This window comes from Mastigoproctus giganteus, chromosome 6 (assembly GCF_048544385.1).
Source record: "Mastigoproctus giganteus isolate SK-2022 chromosome 6, ASM4854438v1, whole genome shotgun sequence".
Classification (NCBI taxonomy): Eukaryota; Metazoa; Arthropoda; class Arachnida; order Uropygi; family Thelyphonidae; genus Mastigoproctus; species Mastigoproctus giganteus.
This window is the reverse complement of record NC_143580.1, coordinates 59,152,840-59,177,659: the sequence shown is the minus strand read 5'-3', so window position 1 is coordinate 59,177,659 and position 24,820 is coordinate 59,152,840. Positions and strand designations below refer to the sequence as shown.

General features: G+C 35.0%; 1 protein-coding gene across 1 annotated transcript in view; it reads right to left on the bottom strand.

The window, feature by feature from the left end:
* Positions 1–24,820, bottom strand: part of na (sodium leak channel non-selective protein na) — a 605,671-nt gene that overhangs the window by 356,859 nt on the left and 223,992 nt on the right. Inside the window, exon 15 of the mRNA XM_090376183.1 lies at positions 4,178–4,252. Coding sequence (XP_090232309.1) covers positions 4,178–4,252 — 75 coding nt within the window. The remainder of the gene's footprint in view (positions 1–4,177; positions 4,253–24,820) is intronic.

Genomic DNA, 24,820 nt, shown 5'->3' with positions numbered 1-24,820 from the left:
AATAGGTTCAGTCCAGTATGATGTCTATTATAACTTCAGAAGACATTAATCATACTGCATGATGGAAGAGATGGGGGGAGGTTGACAGAGCTTTGCCCTGGAGACTAAACATGCCAATAAGCAAAGTGATAGTATTGCATCAGTTGATGGGAATCATCTACCATCTAGTACTGCCTGATAACACAGAGGGGTGGCATTCCTCCAGGTGGTGTGGGCGGCATACCTTGACCACTGCTTGTGTTGGTTCGCACCTGGTCGGTCACCTCCAGCATATTAGGTGCTGTATTTCAGGACTTGGCACATCTAAAGCTTTGGAAATGTCAAGAGCAATTGCTATAGTTTCCCAGTGAATTGATAATGATGGAATTCATACTGGTGATCACTGATCAGCTGGAAAGTTATAAGCTAGGGTAATAGTTGGCAGTTGACTGATTTCACCATGACTTTGGAAAAAGTAGAAGTGCCACATGACAATAATTGGAAAGGTGGGATTTTTCACCCCTCTTTTAACAACTAGCTATATGTGAAAAATTTCCATGCAGAAAGAAGCAAACCAGTGAAAGCAATGTAAAAAAAGTGACAAAAAACAGGGGCTTGTTCAGGAGAACAGGTTTTGAGAATAAGTGGAGAAATGACATCAAGACCTGGAGCTTTCTTGGAATCAAGATTTTTTGGAATTCTTCTAATGTCCTTCTGTTGGAAGGCCATGGGATGCATTCAGTGAAGTGTGCTAGATACTGTAGAAGGCAATTTACCAAGATTGTCATTACAAGAGTTAGAAGAAAAGCAGGATGCTAGTTAAGTCAGCTTTACCTTTAGCTAAGGAACTAAAACAATTGAACTATCAGACTGTAACAGAGGTGGGAGTATAGATGGACAGATATTGCAGGCTTTAGCAAGAGACCAGAATGCTCAACTACAATTTAGCTGTTAAAAATTAAGTTTGGACCGATAAATAATTCTTGTGAGCTTTAGTGCAGGCAGAAAATGAAGCTGGAGATATGGATACAAGCTAATTTCAATATGCTACATTCTTACTTTGAACAGTCTTAGCACATTTACTGGAAAACATTTAGATCAAGTATGCAATTTTAGGGTGGAATGTGGATTAAAGATTTCATTTAAAACAAGAATAATTTCACTGACATGATCCTAGTGAATCTTTTGAACCTTAAGATCAAAAGATTTTAAACAGTAATTGAAACAAGGGAATCAGGAATAGAAGATCATCCCATTTTGAATCCTTGTAATGCCAAACAACATGAGACTGAGAATGGCCATGAAAGAGAGGCTAACTAGAGAAGAGACTCATCAAGTTCTAATCTGAAGTGCCTAGAAAACTAATATCATTGACTGTATAATTTGAAGGGTTATTGGTGAGGAAAAGATTAAGTGTTCAGTGTGTGGCTGGGATTCTGATAGATAAATGCATAAATTGCGTGAGTTTAATTGTATGGGGTGGGGGGGGTTCCAAAAAAAAGATTTTTTATTCACCCAGAATAAGATGTGATAGAAAGATAAACAAATTTCTATTTGTTACCTTGAAATCTCTATAGCAACCACACCAATTTTAGTTTTGATCTCACAATTCATTTTTTTAAATCTGCAGCGCTGAATGAAGTGAAGTGTCACAATAGACAAAGTGGACTACAGATCACTGATTCGGTTCCTCTTTCTACAAGGGAAAACACCCAAAACAATCCACAATGAAATGGTCAAAATTTATGGAGAAGACTGTCCAGGTTTTAGTGTTGCTACATTGGTATAAGCAATTCAAATGTGGAAGAACTTCAGTGCATGATGAATAAATCTCAGGATGCCTGGCGACTGCTGTAACAGAAGAGAGTGTTGCAAAAATTGAGGTATTAATCCTGAAAAGTCATCTTATTAGCATCACAAAACTAGCTGAAGAACTCCAAATCAGTGTACAGTCTGCAGAGAACATCATCCATCAACAGTTGATTATGAGTAAAGTGTCTTCTAGATGGGCTCCCAGACTTCTGACTCCTTACCAGAAGAAGGAAGGGCACAATGAGCACGTGAAATGTTGTTGATGTGCCAGGAAAAGCAGGAGTTTTTTCTAAGGCTAGTCACCATTGATGAAACTTGGATCCATCACTGTGATCTTGAACCTAAACAGATGTCAAAACAATGGACACATGCAGAATCACAACCCTCCAAAAAGGGAAAGGTGCAACCAAGTGCTGGTAAGGTGATGTTGTCAGTTTTTAGGGTTCAGCATGGTGTAATACTAACAGATTACCTTAAAAAGGGCTGTACTCTGAGAGTGAAGTATTATTCTGACCTTCTCATAAAGCTATGTGTTACTATAAAAGAAAAAAGTCTGGAAAAGCTATCAGTAGGTGTGCACCTGCTCCATGATAATGCCCGTGTGCATTCCTTGCATGCTGCAGTGTGTTTGAAATATTACAGCATTCTACTTATTTCCCCAATTTTGAACCCTCTGATTTCTTCCTCTTTCCTGCCCTGAAGTCCTTCCTTCATGGAAAATACTTTGCTACTGATGATGAGGTGATTTCTGTTGCCAAGTCATGGTTTGAAGGAGAATCAGAGGACTTCTACAAAACTGGCCTGCAGTAGTGTATTGAGAGGTGGCAAATATGTATAATTTTGTCTGGTGACTATGTTGAAAAAGTATAATACATGGTGTTTGTTTCAACCTTCTATGACAACTACCTCTTGGTGAATACAAATCTTTTTTTGAAACCCCCTCCTCATAAATGCAAGAGCCTCAGCATCTTGCCCTGTATCACTTTACCTAGAAAATTGAAGCAAGCTACAGTTATGAACATTTAAATAGCCAGGGAAAACTGAGGCAATTTTGGCTCGCTGTTAGCAAAGTTAGACTAGAAAAAGTTGAGTTTCTAAAAAAAGGAAGTCAAAGAGTTTAGTGATTAGAGGAGTTGGGAGAACAATAGTACAAAAGATGACTTTAATAGAATGGGGCAGAAAGATTTTAAACTGGAAGAGATTCCAAATTAGGTAATCTCTAACAAGGAATATCACAGCTGACATATATGCAAGTACCACTTAAAGCATTCAAGTAACCATTCAGTTACTTGAATGCTTTAAGTGATTCAGATTCTGTCAGAAAATGTAAGCAGGGCTTGGCAGATTGTAGGTGGATATGGACGTCACTAAGATTGAAACTAAGACCATGTATATTTGTGAAATGGATGAGGAAGTTTTTGGGAGGTTTATATCTTTTCACAAATGTTTGCTTTATTTGTTTGACCTTCATGATACATTGAGTAGATAACCTAAAAGTAGAGAGGGTTGGGGAACATATATAAATTAATGAAATTTTTGGATATAGTGTACACACAACAAGAATGTACCCAACTACTTGACATAATGTGGCTTCAAGAATGCCCCTCATACACACACACATACTGCTCCAATTCCCTTCCATCACTAGCTGTCAGAGCAGAGGTAGCAAGATTATACACACACTAGCTAATCCAGACACTTACTAGACAGTTACCAATAGGTTTGGTCTGGTGGACTATCTAGCAGCCAGCCTGTGAAAATTGTTTTAAAGCTGTACTCTCAAAATGTAAGGAATTTTGGATCTCACCATGATGCCATCCATAAATTCAAAGACATGACTCATATAAGATGGTTGAGGAGACAGAAGTTGTGACTAGTATACAAAGAGCCATGTATTTTTTACTAATTGCAGGGAGATATTTCCACACTGTAGTTTGAAATTAAATAGAACTGGTATATTTTCATCTACACACTTTCAAAGCAAGTCAGCTAATTACAACTGTTGTTTATACTTCAGCAAGTTTCTTCTTATAATAAAATTCATTTTATATTAATAAGCTATCATATTATACTTATGTTTAAAAAGTCAAAAATGTGTATCAGTGCAGAGAACTGATGAAAGTGATAGAACCACTGCATTTTTCATTGTATTTTTCACAAACTGGCTTTATTCGAACTTAATCAGAGATGGACGGTAACTGAAACTTTTTTTTTACTTTACTTTTTAAAATAAATTTTTTAAGACCAAATTTAATCCTACAGTTTGTAATAGGAGATAAGTTTAGGCATAATAGTTAGAATTACAAATAGATTAAAAAAGCCAATGTGTTTTATAATAATGAGGTATTGAAAATTAGCAATGAAAACATAATAATTCATTACACACCTGCTTGACCTTTTTTATATCTTCATCTAACTCTAAGTTATCCAGAATAACTGCTACAAATAAGCTGAGCACAATCTGTAATAATAATTTTATATGCTAATATAATGGATTAATTAAAAAACATTTTGAAGCAATGGTAATTTTTTTTATTTACTTATTCAGCCAAAACCTAAGAGTAAATGAACCAAGTGACATTTTACACGTCATGCTACCTACCTAATGGTAGTATCTAGTAAATGTTCACTTACTGCCCACAACAAATTATCGAGTTGTAACTCTAGCACCAATCTAGTTTCTCTGCAACCTTCCAAAGTGTGCAAAGATTCTGTCAGTACCTTGGATATGTCTTGAGAGACAATGGGAGAAGAGAACTGAGGGAGAGGGATAGTATGTTAAGTAATAAGCTATCATATAAAATCATTTAAGGATTACACACCTATATATATAATCTTTATATGACCTGCAATGGAATTATTGATAAAAATTAATCTTGCCCTCTTATGATAATCATAAAAGCTAATTTCATGTAAAGGATGAGCATAAAACAATTTCCTGTGATGAATTTAAATTTTATAAATAGATATTTATTTATTTATTACCTCAAGGGAATTTAATATAAAAATTCCAGTCAAAGAGATTATTGCTGAGTGTTGTGCTCAGAAAACTAGTTATACTACAATGGAAACGAGGAGATTCTCTAGTTTGATGGAATGTGATTCTGTCAAAATACTGCCTAATAATACACTGTCATATCTTTCCCACATTACTGTAACAGTTTTCAGTAAGCCACTAATGGTTTCTTCTTCAAAGAAATATGAACCAAAAATGGAGGTTTTTCCTTTTCCCAGAAGACAAGTTTTCAGTAAGCCACTAATGGTTTCTTCTTCAAAGAAATATGAACCAAAAATGGAGGTTTTTCCTTTTCCCAGAAGACAATTTGTCAATCTTTTGTTGCTTGCTCTCTTCTATATAAGTTTTCAGATATTCCACAACAGAAGATCTATTTTATAATAATAAATGATAAGGGAAACATGTTTTCCTCAGTTGTTAGTCACTTCAGAACAATTAAAACAGCAGACACAATGTTTATCCAATCAATGATAATGTTAACAAGTTCTTCAATCATTAGTCATTGCAGCGCCTCCATAGCCAGGTGTGAAGGAGCAGCAGTGCATGGCACACGCTTCTTGATTAGACCGAGGTTCGACCCCATCACCACCAAATACGGAGGATGCGGAAAGGTCAGGGAATGACCACCGCATATTCCCGGAGCAATATGACCTTAGTTGCTAATGCTCCTAAAAACCAAACAACAACATTAGTCATTGCAGAGTGATTAAATAATAGATACAACATTTTTCCAATCTATCTCCCAGATTACCTTACATAAAATTTGCATTTCACCAATTGTTACATGATCAGCTGATGTCAACCTAAACAATTTTAATTCATCATGGAAAGTTAATTTACATTCACCCTGTTCTTCAAAGAATAGCTGAAGGGCTTTGGTAATCATTAGTAGAATGGCTACAAATACCTGAAATGCACAAAATGTAACCAGATTTATTTATTTCATTTCTGCACTTTACAGGCTTCACCAATTTACAAAGTGCTACATACATTAACATCAATATAGTTAAAAAAAAAGTATATATAAAAATATAATTAAGTCATTTACAGTATAGATCATCTAGTTATTTATAGATCTTCTAATATAAACCCTACACGCTGACACCAAAGTAATGCCAATACTTTGTGGCCACACAGATCACAACACATTTGCACACTTTGGTCCTAATAATTATTAAATACAAGAAGCACTTTTAAAAACCTATCTGGATTGCTATAGCCTGCAGAAGGCCATCATTAGGTAGACATAATTTACAAGTTTTCAACTTAAATAAAATCAAGAGCAATGGATAGATAGCAAAATTCTTGAAAAGAATTTTGTTATTCATTTAAATAGATCATATACAAGAGTTGATCAAAAAATATATAGAGTAGATCAACGAAAACTAAGATATACTAATTACAGAGACTGGTGTTAATCCCCTTTAAAATAAACTCTTGCACACTTTTAAACACTTGCATACCTGTTCCATTATCTGTGTCAATGTTGGAAGCACCTTCCAGACTATGTTTGTGGGACCAACTGATGATGTTACCAACAGCAAATTCAAAATGGGAAGCATTCAAAGAATTAATCTTGGAAGCTACTAGGCTTTTCATACCAACAAAGAAATATTGTTCAAGATTTGGGCCTAAATGGATGTCAGATGAACTAATTAAGACTTTTGACAGAGAAGAAAAATGCATGGGATACATATAAATTAACAAGTGACACAGAAGATTATGATTATTATTATTATTAGTCATATGGTGCAAGGAAGCCTGAGGCTTATGCTGCACCAGCCAAAAAAAAATTACCCTACCCTGTGAGTGAGTGAGAGAGAGAGAGCGAGAGAAGAAGGGAATCACCAAGAAAGCAAAAGAGAGAAGAATGATGATATCCAGCTCAAGACCCTGGGTTTGCCAAGCCCATACTCACCAGATGTGAGCCCCTGAGGTTGAATATATAAGCTGGTCTATGTATATAAAGTGCTTAGCATCATAATACACAGCCATTTCTGAATAGACAGAAAATTTTTAAGGTGGCATCGTTTTAGGTTATATCTCATATTGTGAATACCTTCACAACGAGTTGCCATGATATTGCACTACTTCGAATAAGTAACGCTTCACCTAAGGAGAAGACTAATGTTACTTATTCTCAGATAGGTACCACCACCCAGACAGCACCGTTTCAGGGCTATTTATGTATGTATGTGAATATCTACTCGAATATCCACTTGTCCCTATTAGACTTAGAAAAGCAAAAAAGGTAGAGGGAAAGTTATAGTAGGAGTGGAAGAGGAAAAGAAACGGTGTAGAAGAATGAAAGGGACAGTAACTCCTTCAACTCACACCACTCAAAAACTCATAAACTCCTCGAATAGGCAACGCTTCCCCAGTGGAGAAGGCTGTTGTTACCTATTCTTGGAAACTCCGGACATCATCAAGCTCCCCCTAGTGGCACCGTTTCAGGGCTATTTGGCCCTTCTTCAGTGAGTGGGTAGGTACCCAAGTGATGCAATGATGGCAAAAACAGTTATGAAGTATAACTCCACAATATGAGAGATGCCTGATGGTGTATGATGTATTTAGACTAAGGCGCATTTAGGGCTAGAGCCTCAAGCTGCGAACAAATTTGGACTATGTATATAAAGTGCTTAGCATCATAATACACAGCCATTTCTGAATAGACAGAAAATTTTTAAGGTGGCATCGTTTTAGGTTATATCTCATATTGTGAATACCTTCACAACGAGTTGCCATGATATTGCACTACTTCGAATAAGTAACGCTTCACCTAAGGAGAATAAGGCTATCTGAGAATAAGTAACATTAGTCTTCTCCTTAGGTGAAGCGTTATTTATTCGACGTTGTGAAGGTATTCACAATATGAGATATAACCTAAAACGATGCCACCTTAAAAATTTTCTGTCTATTCAGAAATGGCTGTGTATTATGATGCTAAGCACTTTATATACATAGTCCAAATTTGTTCGCAGCTTGAGGCTCTAGCCCTAAATGCGCCTTAGTCTAAATAAGCTGGTCTGTAACCAAATTACAGAGGAGGTTAGGCAGGCGAAGGCAGATTAAGAGAAATCTTTGGCAAAGGATGCAAAGAAAAACAGCAAAGAGTTCTTTACTTATGTAAACTCTAGAAGGAAGGGGATGAATCAGATTGGTCCACTTGATATTGATGGTTCAACTGTTGATGATCCTGCTCAGGTAGCTAACAAACTAAATGAATGTTTTGCATCGACATTCACACATGAGGAGTTATTCAGCGAGGGGAATGCCAGAGGTGTATTTAACTCTGGCAGTAAGCTAGATAATCTTGTAATAACTGAGGGTCAAGTGGAGGAGAAATTGTTGAAGATAAACACAAGAAAGGCACCTGGGGTGGATGGAATCTGTCCAGTTATATTAAAGGAGGCGGCAAAGGAAGTAAGCAAACCCTTAGCCATAATTATGAGAGCTTCCCTGGACTCAGGGGAGGTACCCACGGACTGGAGATGTGCAAATGTGACCCCAATCCACAAAGGAGGATCAAAGGGAGACACAGGTAATTACAGACCTGTTAGTTTAACTTCTGTTCCAGGGAAATTAATGGAGGCACTGGTTAAAGAAGCATTGCAGGATCATCTGGTCTAGATGATCCTGCACCGACCACCGATCTCACCGACCACCGGTGGTCCGTGGGCCACCGGTGGTCGGTGAGAGAATTTTGGTGGTTCACAGAGTAATCTGAATATATTTGCAATTTTTCGTGTTTATTAAAATGTTTCATTATATTCTGATTCTACTTTTTTGCAATTCTCACCTTATTACGTTGCATATTTATAAAAGGCCCAGTGCAATAATTGTAAAAAAATATAGAAAGCTATTTCTATTTCTTATCGATGGCCTAGCTTGGGCACGGCACAGCTCTCAGTTCTTAGGTAATGGCAGTGATATTTTTATTTTAACTGTGCACAGTGTGATATTTAATGGCATCAAAGAGCTTGAGTTTGATAACTATCTTATTTCTTTTTTGGTTTTAGATTCAAATTAAATAACCCCAATGAGTGAGAAAAAACAAGCAAGCATTTTGCACTTCTTAGGTAATACATTGCATTGTCATGAGATGATTAATGAATCAGAGCCTCCGCAGCCACCGCAAGGCATCATCAGGAAGGACATTAGAACTGGAGGCGGAGAGAAGAAAAAGTTCAAAGTTTCAAAAAAATATGATGCGGACTACTTCAAGTTTGGATTTATTCAAGAACCTGGAAGTGAACTGGATCCATGGCCGCTTTGTATTATATGTTCTGAGCGTTTATCCAATGATGCCATGAAACCTTCGAAACTCGGCAGGCACTTGCAGTCAAAACACCCAGATTTAGATAAAAAGCCAGAAGAATACTTCCAAAGGATGCGTGAAAATTTGCAAAAGCAAAAAAGTTCATTAGCAACAATGATTGTTGAAGATAAGTCCTTAGTAAAATCTTATTTGATAGCACTTCAAATCGCAAGATGTAAAAAGCCATATACAATTGGAGAAGAATTAATTAAGCCTTGCTTGTTACAAGCCTGTGAAGAGGTTTTGGGGAAACAGGCTGTCCAGAAACTGAAAGGAATTCCTATGTCCGCTAACACTGTGAAGTGCAGAATTGAAGACATGGCCGAAGATATTGAAAATCAAGTGACTGCACTTGTCAAAAATTCTATGTTTTATTCAATTCAACTTGACGAATCAACAGTTCTTTGTTTTGTGAGGTTTGATTGCCAAGGAGAATTAAAGGAAGAACTTCTCTGTTCGCTAATCTTGTCGGGTAGAACAACAGGCTCTGAAATTTTCAATGCACTTAATGGTTATTTCCTGAAACACAGTATTGAATGGAAGAAATGTGTTGGGATATGCACAGACGGCGCCGCAAGCATGACTTGACATCGTTGAGGAGTTGTTGCAAAAGTGAAAGATGTTGAACCCCAGACATCTTGTTTACTTATTGTATTATACATCGTGAGCAACTTGTAGTGAAAAGATTATCTCCAGAACTGCACGAAGTACTCTCTGATGTAATTAAAATTGTAAAAGAAATTCGCCACAAAGCACTCAATTCTCAAATATTTGAGGCACTTTGTGAAGAAATGGGCTCTCACATTACTCATGTTCTTCTTCACGCTCAGGTGAGATGGCTGTTGAGGGGAAAAGTACTAACCCGATTGTTCAACCTGCGCCACGAAGTCAAGTTATTCTTCCAGCAGCAAAATAATTCAAGGTTCCATGATCTCTTGTCTGACAATGATTGGCTAGCCAAGCTTGCATACCTGGCAGATATTTTTTTCTGTTAAATGAGCTGAACACGTCCTTGCAAGGACAGGTTACGGCCGTGTTCACACTGCGAGGCACAATGGATGCATTTCAAAGGAAGATATTGCTGTGGCAAACGCGGTTGGCTGAAGAAGATCTGCAAATGTTCCCAAAAATTTTGATGATTATACGAAACAGGAGGATGTCAACTGACAGGTAATAACTCTTGTTCGATTGCACTTACAGTCGCTCACTGACTCTTTTGGTCATTATTACCCAAAGGAAGAGGACCCCAGACACGGAAATACGTGGATAATAGATCCATTTTCGGCAAAAATCGAGGATGGTAATTTGAACATGAAAGAAAAAGAAAGCTTCATCGATCTATCATCTGACGACAGTCTCAAAGGTAAATTCCACTCGTCCCTAACAAGATCTCATTTTTGGCTTTCTGTAAAAAGTGAGTACCGAGTGCTGAGTGAAAAGGCCATCAAAATTTTAATTCCATTCGCAACTACATATATGTGGGAAAAGATATTTTCATCAGTTGCGGCAATTAAAAACAAGTACAGCTGTTGGCTAGAAATACAAAGGGTTCTCCGTGTTGCAGTAACGCCATCGCCAAGAATCCAACAGCTTATTTCAAACAAGCAGCAACAAATGTCACACAGATTATTATTTTGCTATAATTAATCCTTTATACACCTCTATGTCGAGGTGCACTCGATATTTGATAATTGTTAATATTAGTTGTTTCTGTTAATTCTTTTTTTAATAAAATGAAATTTAAAATATTTTTTTGCATTTTTCATAATGAATATATCTGCGTATATTTATTATACTTTTTTTTTTTTATCATTACAAGGCCATTATATTATTAATTATATTAACATTAATGGTATCCAATTTTTTGCAAACAACTTGGAGTGCAAAAACAAGTGTAAGTACCATTTCATATTTAGAATGAAAAAATCATGGTAGTGGTCCGCGGGATTCAAAATTTTGAGTTTAGTGGTCCGTGAGGTCCGAAAGGTTGGCGACCGCAGATCTAGACAACACTTCGGTTCTAGCTCGGACACAGCATGGGTTTGCTAGGGGGAAGTCTTGTCTGACTAATTTGATTGGATACTATGATGTAGTCACAAAGGAACTGGATGCAAAGAATAACTCTGATATCATATATTTGGATCTTAGAAAAGCCTTTGATACTGTTGCACATGGAAGACTGCTGCACAAATTGGAGCAGTCTGGCAGTGGAGGCAAACTGCTGCAACGGATAAAGGGATGGTTGAGTGGGAGAAGACAGAGAGTGGTAATCAATGGATACTGCTCTTCGTGGACTAATGTTATTAGTGGAGTCCTTTAGGGTTCAGTGTTGGGTCCATTGTTGTTTTCTGTATTTATAAATGATATTGACAATGGTATATCAGGCTTAATGTCCAAGTTTGCAGACGATACGAAGGTTGGTAGGGTTGTTAATGACACTAATGACAGTACACTGCTGCAACAAGATCTAGAAAAGTTGAGCAGATGGGCTGAGAGGTGGCAAATGAAGTATAACATTGACAAATGTAAAGTACTACATATGGGAAGCAGTAATCCCAGAGTAACATATCAACTCTGTGGTACCACACTGACAGTGGTAGAGAATGAAAAGGAACTGGGGGTAATTGTGTAGGCAGATATGAAGTTTTCTGAGCGTGCAGACTGTCTGCAAGAGTAGCTCATGGTGTCTTGTCAATGATATATGATATACAGGAATTTTTCTAGCAAGGATAAGAAGGTGATTATCCTCTTGTATAAGGCAATGGTCAAGCCACACCTTGAGTACTGTGTACAGGTATGGAAGCCTCATTTTAAGAAGGATGTAGAGCTGCTGGAACGAGTACAGAGAAGGGCAACAGGATTAGTGAATGGAACAAAAGGTTGCTCTTATGAAGAAAAGCTTAAGTTTTGCAAATTACAGTGTCTGGAGACTAGGCATCTGTGAGGTGATCTGATTGAAGTGTATAAAGCCTTGAATGGTTTGAGCATGCTCAATGCGGATGGGATTCTTTCTCTTGCTCAGAATAATTGCCTGAGAGGGCATAAATTCAAATTGAGGAAAGACGGTTGTAGGATAGATGTGCGTAAGTTTGCCTTTAGCCAGCGGGTGGTTGATTGCTGGAACAAACTTCCATCTGTCGTAAAAGTTGATAGCTTAAATAGATTCAAGGCAGAACTTGACAAACATTTGGAGAAATTGGATGGGTGAAATAAGGTTTTTTTTTTTTTTTTTTTTTTTTTGGCTGATGCTACATAAGCTTTGCTTTCTTGCATCATCATGTGTCTTTGCTAATGATAATGCTATGTTTTCAGAATTGTCAATTGTCATTTAAACAAAATGTCATCACATTTTGTTTAAATGTTTTCGCATCTTAAAATCTTTTATTTTTTTATGTTTAGGGAATAGAAAAAGTCATAGGAAACCATATCTGTTGAGTAAGGAACTGTCTCACTTGTGGTATACTTTTTTGTAAGCTAAAAACTACTTAACAAACTGAGAAGGGCAGGCAGGTGCATTTGGCTGTGATATGCTTCACTTCCAAATTTTCAGTTAAAAGAAACTGAAGTGTGCCATAAGGAATGCTTACCTTGTCAACCATTTTGTAAATAGTTAATCTTCTGTTATTTTGCACTTCAGCTATCATTTTTACTTTTTGAAAGGCATTGAGAATGCTCATTGTGTTCAACAGAAATTCACCCTACTGTAAAATTATGGAACCACTAAAAAATCCATGTATGACTTTTTACTGCATCTCCAAATGCTAGTTGGATCTAGACGATTAAAGGTTTCAATTTCCAAATTTAACGTAAATACATTTTACTGTGCTCTCAGATACAGTTAAATGAGAGGCATCACAAAAATAACTGATTTCATGTCAAGTAAGGTTGACTAAGCAACAAAATAATGTAAACATGCCAGATGACATTCATAAAAATAGTATTCCCACACAGAACAATTTAAGATGTGCATTTAGCCTCAATACTTCATTATCCTTGTACACTATAGGAATAAATTCTGCTTACAAAAGAAAATAACATTGTGACAAAGGAAGGCACACCTACCCTTTTCATAAAACTGAGCACTCCATCAGTAGCAGCATCATGTGTTTGTACAATACACAATGCCGGCCACAAGCATGTTCAACCAGTTCTGTCGAACAGGGCCATGAGCTTAAATGGTCTAAATAATAATATCATCTATGTCTTTTCCGCATTTCTATCAACAAGCCTACCATTATCTTAATGTCTAGTTACCCATATTATTGTCACTCCAAGGGCTCTAAAATTTGAAAATGAATACTGAAAAATTTTAAAAATTAAAAAATCACCATTACCAAAATACCCTGTATTTATTTTTTCACAGTACCTCAGGGCTCCCTCAAGTAATTTGTGAACAGGGCCCTGACTATACAATACAAAGTAGGTGGGCAGATACATGTGAACACCGTGCACGTGTGTGTGTGTGTGTGCGCGCGCGTGTGCATGTGCACAATTCAGTGCAAGAATGGGAAAGATAAAAGATTTAAGTGACTTTAAACACTGTATCTTAATCAGGGCCAGACCTGCTAGTATCAGTACATTGTAAACTACAACCTTGGGTTTATTGAGATTGGCCTACTAACCAAATAACATCCAATCAAAGGCAATCCTGTGGTCAGAAACAGCTTAATGATATGAGAAACAAATGAAAGGTGACAAGATTTGTACAAGGTAACAGAAAGTGTACAGTCAAATAGCAACACAGCACAACAGTGGTATTTGACTGAAATAATCAATTGGAAATGGATTGGATATTTGTTGCAAAGTGGAGAACTGATGAATGATGTAAAGAAGGAAAAATTGATGGGAAGGGGCCCAGATGAAAATTGAAGAAAACTATGAGAGGACTGAAGTAGTATAGAAAATGGGGATTCTGGGACAATGTACACATTCACAAATGCAAAACAAATCACCTCTTGCTAAAAACACTCCCTCTTCCCTTATAAAAGCATTCATTTTCCTAAAATATATTACAAAAATTGAAAGATTTAAAATTAATTACAGAGAAAATTGTAAATATGCTATGAAAAGAATCAAATGAAAAAAGTGCAAAACATTTCTTATTTGTGCAATTATGCATTTGCTTAACTCAACTATAGAGGTGACTTACTACAAGAGAAAAAAAGAGGCTACTCTTTTTTTCTCTTGTAGTCCCTTCCTCATGGAGGCTGGATGACATTGACCAGCTACCGTGTCAGAATCTACTGAAAAACATCCTTTTAGCATAGTTCAGCAAGCATTATATGAGAAATGTGGTTGCAGACTGCCAAAGCAGTCAATGCTCAAATCTGAGGAACCTTGATTGCTAAGCTAGCATCACGGTAACATCCTCAGACTCTTACATCGATCACCAACCAAAAGAATTAATCAGCTAAGTTCTATTTATATTACCATTCTACACATAATATTTACTTTTGGTGTATAAGTATTGTAGTCAAAAATAAACATTTGTTTGCAATTAGACATTTATAGTATGAAAACAAAACAATGAGAAATAATGAAATGCTGTTTATTTCATAAAAACTGAATAATACTATATGGACGAACATGTGTAAAACAGAACGTAAAAAATCAATTAAGGCCATGCTGTCTTAATTTTAAAAGCAACAGCTCTCTGATTAGAAGCTTTTATCTAAAATTATGTCACATCTTATACTTTATTTCTGTCTACTATGCTACTTTCTGACATTACTATACTTTATATATTAGTTTTGCATTAATATTACCTCAACATTTTCTTATTTACACCTCTAAATTATGTCTTCTTCATTCCTCAATATGATAATCTAGGCTTTATTTTGTGAATTATTATTTTATAATTATTTCTGCTTAGGATAGGTAGGGACATAATCTCTCTACCTAACCTAATTATAAGGTACAAAGTTCACTTAGCAGAGAACTGCACTCCTTTTTATCAGTGCTCCTTGAATGCAGTAAAAGTGAACAGTACCTGATAGCTATGAGCGTTAATTCTATGATTGCATTTTTAAAAGTCAATAAATGCAAGCTAATGACAGATAATCACTGGTTTACAGTGTATCTGGGGTTTGAGTAAAAATATGTGGCAGTTAGTTATTACTAAACCAAAGTCCATTTGTTTCTATCATATAAAGATTTTTCCCAATTCATTAACAAAATATTACCTAGGTATTATACGCAAATGTGTACATAACTATAGTTTCTGCAATGGTTTACAAGTTTTATACCCCTATATTCGTAATCAGTATCAAATATTTGTAACTACACACACTCCAAGGTAGCCGACCTTGACCCAGGAAGGTAGACAGCCCCCCACCCCGCTCTTCTGGCCCATCTATGATTCCCAGAATTTTATTTTCCAAGTGGAGTCTGGGAGACTCCTGTGTGTAGTTATGGGTTAAACTTGTCTGAGCATGCACTCACTTGTTTGTACAGTCCACTCAACCACAGAGCCTATATAAGTGGCACATCCCTTATGCAGTCACAGTACTCCTGTAAAAACCGTCATGAGCTCTCATTGTGTGTTAGTTTTCTTTTAGTATGGCAACCAGAAAGTATATAAACAGTTCCGACATATTTTGTTACATATGTGGTTGTTTTGTTCCTGTAAAGCAGAGGCGAAATGTTACCGATTTTGTAAAAAAATTGTATTATGCATACTTTGACATAAAACGAGGTGATCAGGATAAATCGTGGGCACTGCATAAAGTATGCCACACATGTGTCGAACATCCTAGAAAATGGAGTCAAGCAAAAAAGGTGTGCTTGCCATTTGCTATTCCTATGGTGTGGCATAAGGCAGTAAGCCAGGCCAAATGTTACTTTTGTGTACGTGACGTTAAAGGTTACAATTCAAAAAATAAAAAGGACATAAAATATCCAGATCTACCATCAGTCATAAGACTGGTTCCGCATGGACCTGACCTGCTTGTAAAACCTCCACCAAAAACTTTGGAGTCCACATCTTCTTCCACTGAAGCAGAAACTAAAGAGGTTAGTGAAGAGGAATGTTATCAACCAGAAAATATTTTAATGTCACAGCAATTCACGCAAGTCGAACTGAATGATTTAGTAAAGGACTTAGGTCTTCCAAAGTATGCTGCTGAAATTCTGGGATCCAGACTTCAAGCGAAGAACTTACTTGCTCCAGGTACAACATTTTCCTGGTATAGAAATCGTGAAAGGGAGTTTATACAGTATTTTTCACAAGAAGGTCCTCTCGTATATTGCAGCGATATCGCTGGTTTAATAAGTGCCTTAGGAGCTCCATCATATGTTCCTAGTGAATGGAGATTATTTACAGACTCTTTCTAAGACTAGTTTAAAAGGTGTTCTCTTGTATAATGAAGATAAGTACACATCAGTGACAGTTGCTCATTCAGTCTACTTAAAAGAAACTTATGACAATCTAAAATTACTTCTGGAGAAAATTAAATATCAAAATCACAAATGGCAACTATGTGGAGACTTAAAAATGTTATGTATGTTGTTGGGGCAACAGAGTGGGCACAATAAAATGTCATGCTTTATTTGTGAATGGGATAGCAGAGCTAAAGTGCTGCATTGGACAAAGAAGCAATGGAATCGGATGCACAATCTTACACCGGGGTCAAAAAACATTGTGCACGAAAGTTTGGTGAAACCAGATAAAATACTTTTACCTCCACTGCATATCAAGTTAGGCATAATGAAGCAATTTGTTAAAGCACTGAATAAGGATGGCAACTGATTTAAGTACCTTTGCAATAAATTTCCCAGTTTATCTGATGCAAAATTTAAGGAGAGTATCTTCATTGGTCCTCAAATTAGAAAATTGGTTTTAGATGGTCAGTTTGAAACTACTATGACTGACGTTGAAAGGGAAGCCTGGATTGCTTTTAAAAGTGTAATGGAAAACTTTCTAGGAAATCATAAATCACAGGATTATGAGAAAATTGTTCAAAATATGATCGAAAAGCTTCACAATTTAGGTTGCAATATGAGAATCAAAATTCACTTTTTGCATGCCCATCTTGATTTTTTTCCCCGAAAATCTTTCACAGATGAGCGAAGAACAAGGGGAGAGATTCCATCAGGACATAAAGGAAATGGTGCAGAGGTACCAGGGAAGGTGGAATACAAGTATGATGGTCGACTACTGCTGGTGTTTAAAAAGAGAGAAATCTGGCACTGTACATAAAAGAAAAATAATTAAACGTTCTTTTCAAACAAAGAGACGAAGGTAGGTCTGATTAATGAAAGTTTCAGAATTTTGATTAATACTTGTTAGTATTTACATATTTTTTGATATATGAAAATGTAATCCTATCAATTTGTCATTATTAAATACAATACGGTTAAATACTTTCATAAAAAACAATACTTTTTTATTTCTTAAATTGTGATGTATTTGGATGTGACAGAAAAAAATCTAAGTCATATTTGAAATCACAGCAACATATTTAGGCAGTAGGACCTATTGAAATTCAAACCCCAGTGAACAAACTTAAATTTGTAAACTAGTGTAATTAATTAGAATCCTCATTAAACTTTAAACTGCTAACTCCTTAACTAATTATCCAATTTTAATGAGACTTTCAATAAATAACATGCCAGAATAGACTATTTTTTAAAACTATTTTCTATAATCAAAATCGAATATTATTGTGTAACTCATGGTAAATTAACTTTAAATCATCTTTTAAATTAAAATTTTTAATATCGATATCAGATAAGGTTTGACTAAACTTTCCTGGCATATAAATTTGAAATAAATTTCTTTTCTAATCATAAACTTCTGCTATGAGATGAATGCCGGTGTCTTTTTTTTTAACAGTTTTGAATTTATTTACATTGTATGTCAAAGTCTATTCTTAAATCAGTTATTTTTTTAGCAGGAAGGATTTGTAGCTTTACATTAAGAATATTGCCATTTAATAGTCATAATTTTTATTTCAAGTTATTTTATTTCATACATAATTTTGCTAACATATATAAAACTCATTTTATAAGCTTCAATTATGAATGCATCACTTAATGAATGATTGATTTAAAACAACATCACACCAGTTTATTTTCATTTTATTTTGTATCAATAAAGTCCTCCAGTGTTTCCAGTCTAATTTGTCTAACAGTTGCTCAATGACGTCTTCTAATAACTGCTAATATTTAGTTACAATTTGCATATCTAATTCATTAGAGAATTCAAGAATAAAAGCACTACTAAGTGTTTGAAATTGAGTTACTTTTTTCATGTTTAATTTTTCTTTGAATTCCCAAATAAATTCCTCAGATAATCTTTGAAACTCTGAAATAAATTCCCAGTTTATATTAACTGCATGTTCTTTAGTAAACTCTTCAGAGATAGCCTGACGTTTAGATATAAGATTCCAGTCAATCATTTCATGAAATTCTTCTATAAAACATTCTGAGAATTTTTGTTCTTTAGAAATAATATTCTAACTGAGATAATCCTTAAATTGTCTAGATAACTGTTCAGAAAGAGTAGGATCTCTAGATACTTCAGCCCACTTTACATAGGGATAGGTATTAGGTTCAAACTTTTTTTTTTTTTTTTTTTTCCAATTAAATAACGACTGTGTTTTTATCCAATAATTGAAACTTTTCTTCCTTTTCAGATAAAATTTAATAGTATATTCAATAATTTTCATTGTTTTTTAATTTTCACTGAAATAAAACTTCTACAGATTTGATGTTTACATAATTGGAGTGTTTACTAACATCAAAATGTATTATTGTAAACATGAAAGAATTGGTTTATGGTAAATGATGAATATGCATGGTTACTGCATATACATCATTTCTACTACCAAGGTAGTATGAATACATCATTTAATTATATCTCATATTGTGAATACTTTCACTCCGAGTGGTTGAGGTATTGCACTGCTTTGAATAAGTAACGCTTCACCAGTAGAGAAGACTAATGTTACTTATTCTCGGCAGATACCAGCACCCAGCCAGCACAGTTTCAAAGCTTGTTGGCTTACTCATTGGTGGGTGGGCAGGTACCCTGTTGTTGCAATAGAGACAACCCAGTTTTGAAGTATAACTCCACAATATGAGAGATGCTTGATGGTATGTGTAGTTTAATCTAAAAATATTTCTTGGCTAAATGCCCAAGAATATGAAAGAGTTGATTTATGCATGATTGTTCCCCTCACCAATCTTGTTGCCCTTCTTTGTACTTGTTCTAGCAACTCTACATCCTTCCTAAAATGAAGCCTCCAGACCTATACACAGTACTCTAGGTGTGGCCTGACCATTGCCTTGTATAATGGGATTATTACCTCCCTGTCCCTGCTAGCAAAATTCCTATATATCATTGACAAGACTCCATGACCTGCCCTGGCAGCCCATCTGCACTGCTCAGCGAACTTCATATTTGGCTGCATGATTACCCCCAGGTCTTTTTCACTTTCCACTTCCCTGAGTGTAGTACCACCCAGTTGGTACGTTTCTCTTCGGTTATTGCTACCCTGTGATTAAACCTGTGAAAAGAAAATTTAAGAAGAGAGTTTATGGTAGTCATATATACGAACACTTTTAAGCAGACTTAGTTGATATGCAAGAATACAAATCATTTAACAATAACACTAACTACATATTAAGTCTTCGATGTTTTTTTCTAAGTAGGCAATGGGCTATACCCATTAAGAAGAAAACAGGTGATGAGATATCAAAAGCTTTTTCATATTACATTTGCAGAACGAATTCCTGAAAAAAAAAAACTGACTGATAGAGGAATTGAATTCATAAACAAACAAATAAATATTGATACATGATCAGGTATTTCATCAGGGGACTACACCTGACCATGTATCAGGAACTGCATTTCTATACTTGTCCATAGTATTAGAAGAAAATTGAAAGGCTAAAAAAAAAGCAACAAAAATGAAATTAGCACATTCTAATACAGTATTGACAAGGTAGTCCCAATGCAGTGTAATTTACTTAGGTAAAAATAAGGATCCAGTTAAAATAAATATGGTTAATATAAATATGTTTAATATAAATATGTAGAATTTAGTGTAAATAGGATTCAATGATTCGAAAAATAAATTTGGAACAAGCAGATGGTATAGGGTGAGGTATTAAATTGTGGATGGGGAAGGGAAAAAGGAGTATTTTAAATAAATAAAGACTTTAAATAGATAAAGAAATAGGATAGTAGGAATGTTCGTATCACCCTCATATACACTAATAGTTTTACAAATGGGAAGAACAGTAGAAATAGACAGCAGAAAGCAGAGAAAAATTTATTAAATAACACTAAGCTTGCTGGGGTTGTGAAGCCCAACCTTATAGTAAGGGCTCTGGCATTTGTAAGTGTTAACATAAAAGGGAGCTAACACCAAATGCTTGTATTGAAAGTTAAAATATATGTGTGTCGAAACATGCCGAGAATCTGAAACGAAACCAAAAGTATAACAAGAAAGTGAAAGCTACCTAGAGTATTTCAGGAAATGCATAGCGGAAATAAGCTGGTGGGAAAAATATACGTAGCAGAAGGAAAAAGGCAGGGAGATGAAACGCACATATTTAGTAGAGTAGATGAATGCATGCAAACTTCAACTACATTGGCGATATATCTACAATTTATAGTAGCATAGCAGACTTAATGGTAAGCTGCAAAGAAATGCAAAACAGCGGGAAAAAATAGTGACCTCTATTGTCGTATTTAGAATACAAGTGTATGGAGATAATTTAAAATTAGCGTTGGAAAAAGAAATGTGGTTGGAATAGTATGACTTTACCATGATAATGTCATACAAAATTATAAAAATAAACATACTACCATTAATAGATAAATAAAGAGTGTTGAACAATATGGTGGCAGTAAACATATACATGTTAGACCAAATGATGAGGCTATGTTATATAAGCTGAATAGTCTCATATAAGGGAATGATTGTAAATGTATCAGAGTATAGAAAACAAGAATAATCAAATGTTTTTAGATATAAATAGATTAATAATTATAATCTACAGTCCAAAAAGTTGTAGTAAGAATCCAATTTAGCAAGAAAATACATCCAGGGAAAAAGAACTAATTTAAATTCATGAATTAAAGAATGTGATATAATTCCAGGGATATAAACAGTGGTGAGCTATAGTGGGCTGCGAGAGCCCACTGTTATTGTTTTTTGAAAATTTGTGAGAGCCCATTGTTGAAACGATCATTTATTTTACAAATGAAATCCTGAAAGCAATTATTGAGTATTCAGAGTGGAAACTGTGGTGGGGTGAGCAGGGCCCCATCCCCAGCATTTTAATGGTGCAATCGATCAGTTATGTATTTTAAAATTGCTTCATTTTTGATTTACTTACAGTCAGACCTCTGTTTAACCAACTTCTTTATAGCGAAATTTTTTGAATTCTCTCTTGGTAATTACATTTAAAATGGTTTCTGTTGAATGAAGAAAATTTCTATGTAACGAACGTATTAGGAGAGACAACTTTGTATGCATTGTTCTCACCTCTGGCCTTTAGGCAATTAGAAAGTGCAAATTAAGGGTGAAAGGAATTACCATTTCACAATGTTAGTGGTGTCCCTAAAACCTATTCAGTCACATACCAAGGAGTGGCACTAGTCAATATGTTTTCCATAGCCAGTCAGAGGATTAAGAAGATTCTCGACACGGATAATAGCCCCTGGTCAACCTGTGTTGTGGTTCCCATTTACTCTGACAAATGGACATATGTTTTTCCGAGAAGTAAGTGATCCACGCCTTCCAGTAAATTTCTCCATTTATGTTTACATGGTCACAGTAGCTAAATATCCAAGTGAATCCAAAATTCTGCACATTATTCAAAGAACTAGTGACAATAGCAACATAGTAGGGGGGAATTGAGGCAACTAAGATATCATATAAACTTTACGAAGATGAAATTTTGGTATATTTTGAAACCTCGTAGAGGCTTTCACTGTGTAGAAAATGTTCTAAACTTTAATGGCATACAGGCAATAATTAAAAAAAAAAAAAAACTGTATGCATTTTATATCACCAATCATTATATCTCCAAAAAACCTGTGCAAATTAAGGATGATTGCTAAAGAACTTTATGTGGAAACTATAAAGATCGGTTGTATTCGGGCCACGATGAAGCTTGCAGACGGTAATTGTGGGTTGGAGGAATTATCCTGCTTTGTGCAAACATTTTGAATCAGAAGTTAAATATTCCGGATTATTAAATCGACTTTAATCTGGAATTTTGTAACCATTTAGCACCTAATGATCGACATCCTGCAGGAGCTCTCTTACCTTTCAGAAGCTTTACAGAATCACTATGGTAAAAGCAAACAAATTAATTATTCAAACTATCAATGCTATTGCTAATTTGAAAAATTCTGAAGGAAATTATGAAGCTAACTGAGAGCATGTTGAAGTGGAAAGAATTTGAAGGAATCAAATTCAAAAGTAAGAACACACTTAAAAAATTACCTCGTGACAAGTTATTAAATGCATTGTTTTATCCTTAAAGGATAAGTTATTAATGCAACAGAGAGTGATTTTAAATTAAATAAAGAAAATAATGATACCATTGAAAGAAATTTTAAACATATGCTACCGGAAATCATGGAATATGAAAGAACTTTCATCTCAGTGGCAAGATGGTGAAAACCGAATAAGAAATTTGTTTTCTGATAAAATATGAAATAAAAATTAATGATTTTAGAGATTTTGTCGAAGACAGTTTATCTTTAAAATCGAGTGAAATTCCCTTTTCAATTAAGAAAGCCAGAAATATCTTTGAAACTATTGCGATTAACACTGCTGAACACTGAAGCTGAGCGAGCTTTCAGCATAATGAATAATATTGAGTGAATGAATAATGTTGACAATTAAACACGTTGCAGATTATGATGACCATACATCTAAATGGAAAACCATTGCTGCAGTTTGATCAAGGTCGTTATGTCAAATCATTCCTCTATAATCATTGATCAACTATTGAGCAAAGCAGAAGATCGACAACAAATATTAATAAAGAAGTAAACTGCATATGGCAATTTTTAGAATAAATTTTTCTTGAATATTTGTGTAATAATTTTTTTTCATGTAATCTGTGATTTTTGTGTACTGTTTCTAGAAAGTTTGTTTTTTATGTAACATTTGTTTTTATATTGTGGAATGTTTTGTGATAGTTTTTATGTTATTTGTGATATAGGAAATATTTCAGGTTATTTTTTATTCGCAATATTAAAATTTTATCATGAAAAAAATGTATCCATTATATTTCCCTAGTTGTTAAAAAAAAAGACTAATAAAAAAGTTGCACATGTGCCTAGCACGCACGATAGATGGTTTATGTGAAACATCCTTTGCGTTCCTTTTAGGTATTTTGTTTTGTATATATTGATTATGAAATAAAAGAGCTTTTTTATTGTAAATATTTTATTGATCATTCACAAATTTACATAATTTCTGGAAGACAAGATACAATGGATTTATGATAACTAAAGTAAGAGATGTATACTTTGCGATTGCAACGTATCTAAATGTCTCTGGAAAACAGCGTCGACTGAATTGCCGATCTTGTAGTTGATGCCACACGTGCACTTTTATGGGCACCTAACAACGGATTGTAACGAAAATGCAAGATGAAAAAAAGAAATTGTTGACAAATATTTGTATTGTCGCAGTCATATGACAAATACTTGTATTGTTGCAGTCATATGATAAATACTTGTATTGTTGCAATCATACTTACTGCAGTAGTAATTTCAGGAAGTATGATTGTGACGTCATACTATTCAAAAATTCTAAAAAGTCAGAACTCCAGATACTATCATATCCAGTTATCATTGTAAGGGGAGGCATGACAACCAGGTTTTTAAGTTTTTTTTTTAGACAGACCTAGGAACATTTTACACATTCATCTGTCCACCCCTCCCCCCAATCCGCCCCTGACTCGAAATATCATACTGGTCACAAAAAATGTGTCACGCACTCTAATCACACTACTAGTAGTGCGAGCGTGGGAAGTGCCTCTGGTGGAAGCTGCGGATGACATCACTTCTGTGACCGATCAAATTTACTGGGTAGAAAGTCAAGAAAAATGCGAGCCCATTGTTAAAATATTCACAGTTCACCACTGGATACAAGCAACATGGTGACTTAAGATCCAATTATAAAAGAACAGGAAATAAGTCCATGCATATGAAACAATTCCAAGGAAACAACTATAGTAAGGAAGAACAGGAAATAATTCCATGTATATAAAACTAGATGGATCCACTTTGTGGATTCATCTAGTTTTATATACATGCAACCCACTGCATTAGGTACCATTTTTGTTATCATTATTATTTTTGTGTTAATCCTAATTTCATTTAATTTCAGATGGTCTGCTTTTTTCCATTGTGATTGCACTTGACAGGTCAGTACCCCTAACCAACACACTGATAAAATACATTTGTCTCTATATATCTATATAATTGGAATTATGCCTGCAGACAATTAGATTTAAATATTAATTTTTTTTTTAAATAGCGTAAATGTAGGTATTAGGTGCTACGTTAATGCTATTGCACAGTGACAATTAGACATTATACGTGCATGGGTTATGACATTATACGTGCATGGGTTATATATATGTACTTAACTTATTTATATATAATAAGGACAGGTCATGGGGTTTTGTCAATGATATATAGGAATTTTGCTATCAGG